The sequence below is a fragment of the Helianthus annuus genome, chromosome 14, assembly GCF_002127325.2.
Source record: "Helianthus annuus cultivar XRQ/B chromosome 14, HanXRQr2.0-SUNRISE, whole genome shotgun sequence".
Classification (NCBI taxonomy): domain Eukaryota; kingdom Viridiplantae; phylum Streptophyta; class Magnoliopsida; order Asterales; family Asteraceae; genus Helianthus; species Helianthus annuus.
In genome coordinates, this window is record NC_035446.2 from 124,898,105 (window position 1) to 124,910,677 (window position 12,573).

Here is a 12,573-nt window from a genome sequence, read left to right on the forward strand (position 1 = left end):
TTCATTACAACATGCGGGGTATTAAATCGACTTAATTATTATTTTCAATGTTTTACATTACAGTCTAATTTATTCGCATTAACACACTATAATTTCAGTATCGGTTATCGCTGACGGTAATGTGGCATTGATGCCATTCAGCGTGGTTATACCCCGCCGCAGTGCGACGGGTGGTAAATCTACTTTCCATAAATCTTAAAATATTTAATATGTCAATTCTAATACAATCCATCACCATTAAAGTAACAAATGTAGTTACAAATCTTATACAAACACAAAACGGATAAAAGAACTATTGACGAGCTTCGACCTTCTTCTTCTTCCATCTACAACAATGAAACAAATAAAGTTTAACAACGATCTAATTATATTTACATATACATATATACATGTATATATCCCCTCTCAAATCTATACCTAAATGCCATCTAATATCTATTTTACGAGACTTAAATCCGCAAAAATTTTAGTAAGTATAAACATCTAATGTTAATTGACCGAGAACCTATCAGCTTTAATGTATGAGCCAAGAGTATTACCATCCAATGAATCTAACCTCATTGCATCATCCTGGACCAGACTGAAATGCAAAATCCAAACTCAAGCGATGACTAAAATGGTATGTTAAGCATATGTTTTGTAATCTTATTTTAAAGGGTTATTGGATTTTATCACTCTCAACTATTGAGTATTGTCCATTGCCACTCTCAACTATCACTTTGACTCCTATCACTACCAACTTAACACTTTATGTGTCGTGTCACTCTGGATGGCAAAATCCAAACTCAAGTGATGACTAAAATGGTATGTTAAGCATATGTTTTGTAATCTTATTTTAAAGGGTTATTGGATTTTATCATTCTCAACTATTGAGTATTTTCCATTTTCACTCTCAACTATCACTTTGACTCCTATCACTATCAACTTCACACTTTGTGTGTCGTGTCACTCTTGTTGAGTGGTTTTTGGCTCCCCTTTTCTCTTTTAGTAGCAGATTCACCTGCAGTCATTAATAATTTGTAAAGTGTTAGCCTAATATCATCAATAACCATGGGCGGTGATGAGGGTGTACGGGGAGGACCACCACACAAGGTCCGTGATTTCGAGGGGCACATGTTTTAAAAAAACCGATATATATATGTTAATTTTTTTAAATAGTATACCTATACCAATTCTAAGATAGACCCATTTACAAAACAATTTTTATGGTTGGGAAGTTAGCCCATTGGCATTAACTTTAGTGAGTCCAATACCTATTTGATTTTAAAATTAGATAATAATAATAAAACATTACGGAAAGACATTTTTTCGAGCTCGAACATGGTACATAAATTCTTAGAGACGTCCCTGTCAATAACACAAGTCAAATACTAAGAAATGTTCACATGCAAAGTGACACAACACACAAAGCGTTAAGTTGAGAGTGATGAGAATTAAAATGATAGTTGGAAGTGACAACCAATACCCAATAGTCGTGTAAAATCCAATAACCCTATTTTAAACTAAGAGGACACGGGGTGGTCCGTTATACCACCCCATAACGCGTGAAACATCAACGAGAACACCGCCGCCGCCACTTGTTTAACGCGTTGAAGTATCACGGCGTGGATCCGAGCACGCGTTGAACTTTTGAAAATTTCGACCGTTGGCTTTTTTTGACCGTTTTAAAACGGTAAACAATAATTAAAAAAAATTATCCATTTTATCTATTTATATATCTACATTTTAACCATTTTACACACATCAATCCACATATTTTATACCAATTTAAACCCATTTCACACAATTTTTATATCTTTCTCAAATAGAATTCCCTACGGATTCGACGTTTCCGATGTCTAGCGATACCGATTCCGAGTCGTCTTCCGACAACGACACGCTAAACTATTTTGTGTCGGTGTATAACGAGCTTGATGCCGAGTCGTCCCGCCCAAAGAAGAAGATGGTCGACCGTGATCGTATACGTGCCAACGAAGTTTTGATGAACGATTATTTTGTGGAAAACCCGCTATACAATGCCGAAACGTTTAGAGATCGGTTTCGTTTACCCAAAGAATTATTTTTAAAGATTGTTGGAGACATCGAAGCAAGCGAGGAATGGTTTCAAGAACGTTACGATGCGAGGGGCAAACCAAGTTTCACGCCGATACAAAAATGCACGTCCGCCATTCGCCAACTAGCGACAGGTAACCCACCCGATCAATATGATGAATACCTAGCTATGTCTGAAAGAACTTCACGTGAATGTTTGCAATTTTTTTGCAATGCGGTCCTTAAGTTGTATGCTAACGAGTTTTTACGTAAACCGACGAGCCACAACATCTCACGTATTTACGCCGCACACGAGGCTAGATGGCATTTTCCCGGGATGCTCGGTAGCATCGATTGTACACATATCGAGTGGAAAAATCGTACAAGAGAGTTGCGAGGGGCGTATGTGAGGGGAGACATCAAAAGACCAACCATCATACTAGAAGCGGTGGCATCGAATGATTTATGGATTTGGCATTCGTATTTTGGTGTTCCAGGTTCAAAAAACGACATCAATGTGTTGCACACGTCGCCGTTGTTCCAAAGCGTAACGGATGGTACCGCACCTTCCTCTCCTTTCTATGTTAACGGTCGACATTACAGACGAGGCTTTTATCTTGTGGATGGTATCTACCCGTCTTGGTCTGTTTTTGTGAAAGCTCCCTCATTTCCTGTCGAGGCTAAAGAAAAGGCGTTCAAAAAATTGCAAGAATCGGCAAGAAAAGATGTTGAGAGGGCATTTGGTGTTTTAAAGGGTAGATGAGGTATACTACACCAACCGGTTCGTTCGATGACCAAGAAATCAATACATAGCATAGTGTATGCATGTATCATATTGCACAATATGCTGATCAAACACGACGGACGTGCAATATCCCCGGATTGGGTGCCGGATCCTCCTACACAAGTTCAAGTTCCACAAGATATCCATTTACAATTGCGTAACGAAGAAACTCACTTTCGGTTGAGATTCGATTTAATCGAACTAGTAGGTTCTCTAGGTTTGGAGTTTCCGGATTCGGACGAGGAGTAGGTTTTTTTTTTTTTTTAAATTGTATGTTTCTAGTATGCTAAATTGGAGTAGGTTTTTTTTTTTTTTTTAAATTGTATGTTTCTAGTATGTTAAATGAAAATTAAAAAAAATTGGGAGTGATAGAATTCCATCACTAGTGATTCCACCCCTCCTACATTTCTATCACTATTGATGGAAATTTAATTGATGACATGGCATAATTTTATTGGACATTGAGAATGATAGATTCTATCACTAGTGAACCATCCCTCCTCCCCTGATATGATTCAAATCCCCATTTATAAAATTTCTGTTCTTAGCACTTAGATTCTCTCTCTCTCTCTCTCTCTCGTTCGTGTATATATATCCTATAAAAAGTGAGAAACAGAGCTAAACTAAAAAACAGGAGAAAATAACCGAGACAAATGGCCATCAATGGCAGAGGTGGTCGAGAGGATGAACCAATACTTGTACCCTTGTTAGATCACTCATCTTCAAACGTCGACTTGACTTCAAAAACCGCACACCAAGAACTCGAACTCCCGTTTCACAAACGGTTCTTGATCGAATCCAAGAAGCTATGGCACATAGTTGGCCCAGCTATCTTCAGTCGCATAGCTTCCTATTCCATGTTCGTCATCACACAAGCTTTCGCCGGACATCTCGGTGATCTTGAACTTGCTGCCATCTCCATCGCCACAAGTGTGATCGTCGGCTTCGACTTCGGCCTCTTGGTACATAATCTTTCCTTCACTTGTTCATTTTTTGGTTTAAAAAATGTGTTATCATCCTAGAAGCCGATGCAATGCAAAAAATTATTTTTATAAAGTATTTTAACTTGTTAACTTTTTTAAATTAAAACATGTACCATAAATTATGTTTATGGTCATAATCGTTCAAGACGATGGTCTAATTTGTTTAAATATTCAAACCCATGGACCAATTGGTTCGATCTGTTTAATAGATTTAATAAACACAAACCCATTGCAATCGATGGTCTAATTTGTTCGATGCTAGTTAAGTGCATAAGGCAGCGAATGACATGATGTACGCATCAGGTGATGTGCGCAGAAACCACATCTACCCGTACCATGCGACGCTCGCATTTTAAAACATGGCTCAAAATCCAGATAAAGTCATATTGTAGATTTCTAATTGGTTGTTTTTTGTTTTGATGTGGGATCAATCTAGTTGGGTATGGCAAGTGCTTTGGAGACACTATGTGGGCAAGCATACGGAGCCAAAAACTACCACATGTTGGGGGTGTATCTACAACGCTCATGGATCGTGCTTTTCGTATGTTGTATAGTACTTTTACCCTTGTACATATTCGCCTCACCGGTACTAAAACTCCTCGGACAACCGACAGACATAGCCGAGCTCTCCGGGGTGGTGTCAATGAGTTTGATACCACTTCATTTCAGCCTATGCTTTCAGTTCCCGTTGCAAAGGTTTCTTCAAAGTCAACTTAAAACATACGTGATTGCGTGGGTGTCACTAGTGGCTTTGGTGGTTCATTCGGCAATGAGTTGGCTAGTTGTGGCTAGGTTACAGTTGGGACTTGTTGGGACGGTTGTGACTTTGAATTTCTCATGGTGGCTCATTGTTTTGGGGCTGTTTGCTTATGTGGTGTTCGGTGGTTGCCCGGAAACATGGGGAGGGTTTTCAATGGAAGCTTTTTCTGGATTGTGGGCGTTTGTTAAACTCTCGGCAGCTTCCGGTGTCATGTTGTGGTAAGTTTGACATTTCCGGTGGGGCAATCAATTATTGAAACTTTTACAAACACCAGCTACCTAAATTTTGACCAAAAAAACAATTATTGTGAAGGACAAAAATCACTTTTGTAAAATACAAATATCATACCAAGGTATTTATTGGGTTGTGTTAAACATACTCCATCATTTTTATTTTAAACGAAAGTACCCCTCTACTCGAATTACATAAATCGTTACATCTCCTTGGGTTTACTTCTTTTTTTTAACAACAATCTAAATCGACACTATTTTACAACCAATGAGACTTGAACCCTCATGACATGACTTGAGAGCTAGGAACATCATTTCAACACTTGGTACCAATGGAAAACATCTCATTTGATCTTTGGTTTAACTCATAGTGGGTATGTTTAACATCGATGGAGATGTTTAACCAACCTTTTTTTTTTCTTTCTAAAAAGTCCCTAATTTTTGTGAGTGTTTGAAAATAATTAAAATTTATTGATTCGTTCAAATTAAAAGTACATTTAAAATTTTATATGGTGTAAACCTGAGCAATTTGGAATTCTGAACTAGTCATTTAAACATGTTTTTTTTTATCTATTACTTTGTTTATTCTTAACATGATACGTACCTATTTAGTAAATTTTAATACAATTTAATGACTTTGAGAAAATAATTAAAAATTTTGTTTAATTTGTTAAAACTAACCTCTCTATCTGACCCATCCAACTTTACATGTTTGGTTTATCGTTTCTTAAAACCATAACCTAAAAAATAATTAATAATTCAATCTATAAGTCAAAATCGTAAACAAACCTTTTAACATCCCTGGTATTTTTTTTAAAAGAGTGACAGGTAAACAACATGGTGTATGTTTACCTTTCATTTTAAAGCCGTCGTTTATATTATCCAACGTACCTTATTAATATTTACGCCGCTGTTTTTTTTCATTTTAAAAAATTTAATTGCCGTTGCTTTATATGATCCCACGTACGTTTTTTTTTTTATTTTTTTACGCGGCTGTCGTTTTTTTAACTTAATAATAAAAATAATAAATGCAGTTTGGAGAACTGGTATTACAGAATATTGATAGTGATGACAGGAAACTTGGAGAACGCAAAAATTGCAGTTGATGCTTTATCCATATGGTAAGCCCCCTCCATTATTAAAGGCCGAATATTATATTCTGTTCAACTTTTATTTATCAATATTCAAAGATAAATACAACGACGTGATTATCATTTGTTCTTTTTTGAAAATAAGAATTTGCTAAAAGTGTCTTTCTTGTATGTTGTCCATTTACTGCCTTGGTTACCTGTTACATCGTCTGTTTGGCTTTATCTGGACCAAAAAATGGTTATCAACTCAATATTCTATATTTTATGATATCTTTGTTGATTGGTTTCATTAAATAGTTCTTTTAAAAGGTTATAAGGAATTCTGTACCTAGGGGATAGTTTAAATGAAAACCATTTTTATTGTGAAAACTCAAAAACTAACTAAAAAAAGTCTAAAAAACACACCAATTTTTTTTTAATTTTTTTTTATAAAAATCACAGGTTTTTCTATATAAAAAAAAATTTTCAAAATTTTTTTTGTAATACACATGTGTAATAATACACATGTGTAGTACACATACACATAACACATGTGTAGTATTACACATGTGCACTACAAATTTTTTTTTTAAATTTTTTTTATATATATAAAAAATGGCGAAAATTGGTATGCAAAAAAAAAATTTTGGTATGTTTTTTTGGTTTTTTTAATTAGTTTTCGAATTTTCACAATAACTAGTGGTTTTCATTTGAAACTTCCCCTCTGTACCTATTCTTTAAAATGTTATAAAATGTTTTTTTATTCTTTTTTTTAATTTTAAGATATTATAATTATTTCCTAACAACTAAAGTAGAGTTATTACTTATAATAATACTTTTTTGACGTACATACACAAATTTAAGATGTATACTCATGAATAATAAGTTTTTCATATGACTGGTTTAATAATATATGTTTGTTTTTTTAGCATGTCCATCAATGGCTTTGAACTCATGATCCCTCTTGGATTCTTTGCTGGAACCGGGTATATATTTCGACATGCTTCCATATTTTTCTTATCATGAACAACAAGTTATGTGTTTAAATTAATCTCTTAATTTCTAATCGTAAACATTACTTGTATAGATAGATATGAACATCTTTTCACATGTAAAGCTTGTGTAATTATGTGATTCAGAGTTAGGGTTGCAAACGAGTTAGGAGCAGGCAATGGCAAAGGCGCTAGATTCGCTACCATAGTCGCGGTTACAACATCCACAATGATAGGCGTTGTCTTCTGGATCTTAATCATGTTTTTCCACAACGAGCTAGCGTTAATATTCACAAATAGTGAACCTGTATTGGATGCCGTGAGCCAACTTTCACTTCTCTTGGCCTTTACCATTCTCCTTAATAGCGTTCAACCTGTTCTATCAGGTATCCCATGGGTTGGTTGTGAGCGTTGAAAATGTATTTCTTGACGATCCATAACTTGTAAATGGTTTCCTTAATAGGTGTTGCTGTTGGGTCCGGATGGCAATCATATGTAGCGTACATCAACTTAGGATGCTACTATTTGATAGGAGTCCCAATGGGACTTGTCATGGGATGGGTTTTTCATCTCGGAGTCATGGTATACATTGTTTTCTTTTTATTCCAATTTTATCAACATTTAATAGTTAGATCAGTAGCAAAATGGATGAGTTGGATAACACGTAAAACAATTAAATTTTGGTACTCATAAAAATTGGTCAATTTGGCGGACTCGCGTACAACTTTGTTGTAAAACAAACAAATTTTATTTGTAAGCTTTATAAGTATATAATGTTTGAAGCATGATGTAAATTCACAATGTTTATGCATTTTGAATACATTTTGGTAACTAAGCACCTTGATTGGAGTTATACTTTGTCTATAACGTTTGTATGGTTTATATTACAAGGGTATTTGGGCTGGGATGATCTTCGGAGGAACGGCATTTCAAACGGTGGTCTTAGCTATCATCACAAGTCGTTGTAATTGGGAATTGGAGGTTAGTTCATTCAAACTCGGTTAATCCTTCTAATTTAATTTCAAGTACTTTACTGCTATAAAATTTAACTGAAAAATCAATCGGTAATTACCGACGATTCCCACAAGATTAAAAAAAAGAAGAGGATATATATATATATATATATATATATATATATATATATATATATATATATATATTTTAATTTTCATACCTTTACCGGTAGATTACCAACGGATTTGTCATCGGTAAAACTCCTTTGTTTTGTAGTAGTTAGACAATTTTAGTTACTAAAAATTTGAGTGTCAAAATTTACAGGCACAGAAAGCAAGCAAACATGTAAAGAAGTGGGCAGTTGTGCATTGAAGATGACAAGTTCCTATCTCCTATAATTCACCTGAAATTTGGTGCCAAACGCTTCAATCTTGTTAATGTTATTGCATCTATTTAATTATTTTTTATTAAAGTATTCACATATAAACATGGCAAGATTGAAAACTTTGCAATGAAAGGTTAGTTGTTTCTTGTACCATTTTCTTTGGTCGCATTGCATGTGCCATCTAGTGTGATTGTGACATAGCAAAAAGGTATCAAACAATGCTCATAAAACAACAAATAGATGATCAAAAGTAGTTCACCACATGTTGCACATAACAAGATAGTATCAACCACTTACCAAATATTGTACTAGATAACAAGAACTGAAGAAACCAAACCATAACATTTCGAAACTAAAACCAAATTTATCATGAAAACAACCATACAACTTGGCTCTAACAAATAAAGCTAGACCGAATAGACATGTTGATCGGCCACCATACTTTCACGAGTCTTGTACACCAAACAAATGGGACTTCGAATGATTGATTAAGTTAAGAATTTAGGTGAACAACCAGGATAGTACGCAGGATACTTTTTGATGATTGTAATGCGTTTGTGGTCGATCTCTTATTTGTTACTGGCTATTGTATATGTTGGTTAAATGGTTATGGCTTTTAATTAGTCACTATAGTACTTGACTGGAATCCAAGGAGTAATTAAGGTAATTATAAAATACTATTGAACTTAACTATATGATCATGACAAGGTTAAAGCTATAATTAAACGTTCATACGAATGGTTGAAAGTTCATTTCTAACACGGTTTCCTTAAAAGAATTTTCATATCTATACTATAGTTCAAAATTTATGATACAACCCACTAATATGACATGATCTAACACGGAGTTGATGGATTTGGGGTAAACGGGTTGGGTCATAACTCATAAACCACCTGTCAACACGTTAATTGTTGGAGTAGATTCAAAGCTCGTGTGTATTTTTAAGTAGTGGAGTAAAGGAGCTGAGCAGGGTCGGCCCAAGCCCAAGTCAAATGAGGCTTGGGCCTTGGGCCATCAAACTATAGGGCCTCCATTTTAAAAAAAAATATATATATATATATATATATATATTATATATATATTGAAAGGTTAGGGCGGCAACTGGCTTGTGCTTGTCTGCGATTATAGATTAGGGTACGAGAAGACAAACAAACGCTATGGAGATTCGCATTCGCTCAACGGTAATTAATTGATTTCCACTCATCTTCTTTATATCATATGGAGATTCGAGATTCGATTAGAGTCGAACAAAGTAAGTGTCGAACAGTTCAATTGTTTTGATTTCCACTCATCTTTCTTATATCTTCAGTTCAATTGTTTCATTTCAACTCATCTTCTGTATATCTTCAGTTCAATTGATTCAGAAACAGTCGAAGTGTCGAACAAACTCAGAAACAGTACTCAGGAAATCAGAATCAGAAACTCAGAAACAGTAGAATCAGAAACTCAGAACTCAGAATCTTCTGTTGAAGGTATGAACTCAAAATCGTTTGTGATATTAGCCCTAATTTCCTAGTTGAATCGAACTCAGTTTGTGATATTAGCCCTAATTTCCTAGTTACCTAATTGAAGTTTGTGATATTAGCCCTAATTTACTAGTTGCCTAATTTTCTGAATCTTTGATAGATTTATAATGTCTAATAGATATCGTAAACATGAATCCGGCCATTCTAAAAGGCAAAAGAAACAAAAACGAGAAGCTGAAATAGAATCACTAAAGGGTTCTTTACTGAAATTGTTTTCTTTTTTTGTTTTTTTTGGGGAAAAAGGCCACAAGCTTTTACTTCGCCTTAGGCCACCAAAATGGTTGAGCCGGCCCTGGAGCTGAGTCACCAAGTTAGTCTTGCAATATGGAAAAGAGTGGAGTAAAAAAACTGAGTCATTAAGCTAGCCTTGCAATATGGAAAAGAGTCTACCCAAAATCAAAGCCTTTAGTTTTTCATTTAATATTTGTTTAGGTTATCGTGGGTCACTAAGTCCTCGTCATTAGGTGATAATAGCTAAGTTGGTGGATATCTATTATTTTTGTTGGTTGTATTATTTAAACTCATCATTCATATTGAATAAATGAAGAGTTTTTGTCAAAATTGTGAATGTTCTATAGCTTGATTTTTAACATAGTGGTATCAGAGCCCCTGTCAAAGAGTGTTTGTTTATTGTGTTATCATGACCACCGACTCTTCATCCGAACCTGTAAGCCTCTCACCCCAATCTTCAAGGGTGAAGGTTAAGAATTTTGGAGCATTCACATGAAGACGATACGTAGGTCAATAGGTTTTTGGGAGATCGTGGATCAAGACTTCTCTGCTACAAACACTGATCAAGAAAGATTGAAGAAAAATACTAAGGAGGGTGCAAGAGCTCTTGCACTGATTGAACAAGCTATTGTACAACAATGTGTTCACCCACATTGATGTCGCTTTAACATCAATGCATGGCAGGAGCATGCTACAGACAGAGTTCAGGGTGACTCAAGGTTCTTACTATCAACTTACAACGCTTGGGGGGGGGGGCACCCTTCAAATGCAAGACAATGAAGCAATCTTAAATTTGTTTTCTAGGATTATAAAGATCGTGAACAACAAAAGGGCATGCAGTGAAGATGTGACCGGTCAAACGAACTTGGAGAATGTGCTGAGAAGTCTGACATCAAAGTGAGATCATTTCATTACTACTATAGAGTAGTCCAAGGATCTTACGAATCTATCGTTTGGTTAGCTCATGGGATCTCTACAATCCCCTGAGGCTCTTGGAAGATTATTAATCTATAAATTATGTTTTTTAGAAGTTAATTATAAAAAATCAAACTTGTTCATAAAAAAGTCAACTACGCAGATTAAAACGTGATGAACAAGTTATGACGGTTATTTATGTTATGTTAGTTATTTGCCTTGTTGCCCAAGGCATCTTGTACTTATAAATAAGATAGAATTCATCATTTGTAATTGTCAACACATTTATATTAGTGTGTGTTTGTGTGTGTATCGTCCCTGTGGTTTTTCTATTCGAGTTCCTGCACAGAATCTGTGCATACTCACAATGTTCATCCAGTGTTCGTAATTGTATATCAATCCCCGATCCGTCAAAATGGTATCAGAACCAGGATAGAAGGGATGGAATTGAAAGTGCAGACTACATCAAATTGAAAGAAGAAGAAATCTCTGTTTTGCGACAAAAGAGAAAGAAAAGAATGATCAAAGTGGTGATCGTTGTGTATGTGTGAATAAGGATCCGAGTAAATGGCTGTGAGAGAAATATGGAGAATGAAGATCAAATATGATGTTGATAATAGATAAAGAAAGGAAAAAGAAAGAGTGTATGGGTAAGAAAGAATGAAGCACGTGAATGATGAAAACGCAGAAAAACGAAATCGAAATTAAATCGGCAATTATTAATCATAGGACCGAAAAAGTAGAACGTGTTCACTTCGGAAACCGGTTAATTATTGTTCGATGCAATTACCTTCAGGGTGAAATCAGACCGATTACAATCTGATGCCGGCAGCGCTAACCCGCTTCAATCTTGATCAAAAGCATCCGGATAGTCGAATTCGAATTGCGATCGGAACTCATAATGAATAAAGAAGATGATGGACTGCATATGGATGAACAAAAGAAATTCATGATTTCTTGATTAGGGGAGAGATTGTTGGAAGATTATTAATCAAGAAATTTTGTTTTTTTTAGAAGTTACTTATAAAAAAAGTCAAACTTGTTCATAAGAAAAGTCAACTGCGCAGATTAAAACGTGATGAACAAGTTTTGACGGTTATTTATGTTATGTTAGTTATTTGCCTTGTTTCCCAAGGCATCTTGTACCTATAAATAGGATAGAATTCATCATTTGTAATTGTCGATACATTTATATTAGTGTGTGTTTGTGTGTGTATCGTCCCTATGGTTTTTATGTTCGAGTCCTTGCATAGAATCTGTGCATGCTCACAATGTTCATCCAGTGTTCGTAATTGTATATCGATCCCCAATCCGACAGAGACTAGAGATAGTCAGTATGTTCGTCCAAGTCAGGAAGAGCAAGCATTTCCAGCTGAAGTAGATGGTTACAAGCCATTGAATAAAGAACGGGAGCGTGGAAAACCTCGTGGTAGAGGCCGATGACGTGGAAGATCCTTTGGTAGAGGAAGAAGTAGCATTTAAGGTTACAACTACAATCGATATGGTCATGTCAAGGCCAATTTCTAGGCAGGGCCATAAGTGAACGTAGCCCTCAATAATGAAATCTTGAAGAAAATGATGATGAATTTTTATGTCAATAGGTTTTAATGAAGCAACTAAAGATATTGACGATATAGAAGATGAAGAAAAACCACCGCTAATGGTGCGCAAAGGAAGTAGAGATACCAAAGTACGGTTTTTAGACAACGATT

The 12,573-nt window shown here is 35.3% G+C and overlaps 1 protein-coding gene across 1 annotated transcript; it reads left to right on the forward strand.

Moving 5' to 3' along the window:
• Positions 1-3,398: 3,398 nt before the first annotated feature.
• Positions 3,399-8,342, forward strand: LOC110909286 (protein DETOXIFICATION 27). The gene is made up of 8 exons (XM_022154318.2): positions 3,399-3,777; positions 4,235-4,776; positions 5,823-5,909; positions 6,788-6,844; positions 6,998-7,236; positions 7,314-7,432; positions 7,742-7,831; positions 8,129-8,342. The coding sequence occupies exons 1-8, from the start codon at positions 3,469-3,471 to the stop codon at positions 8,174-8,176; spliced, it is 1,491 nt and encodes a 496-aa protein (XP_022010010.1). The 5' UTR covers positions 3,399-3,468; the 3' UTR covers positions 8,177-8,342.
• The last annotated feature ends 4,231 nt before the right edge of the window (positions 8,343-12,573 follow it).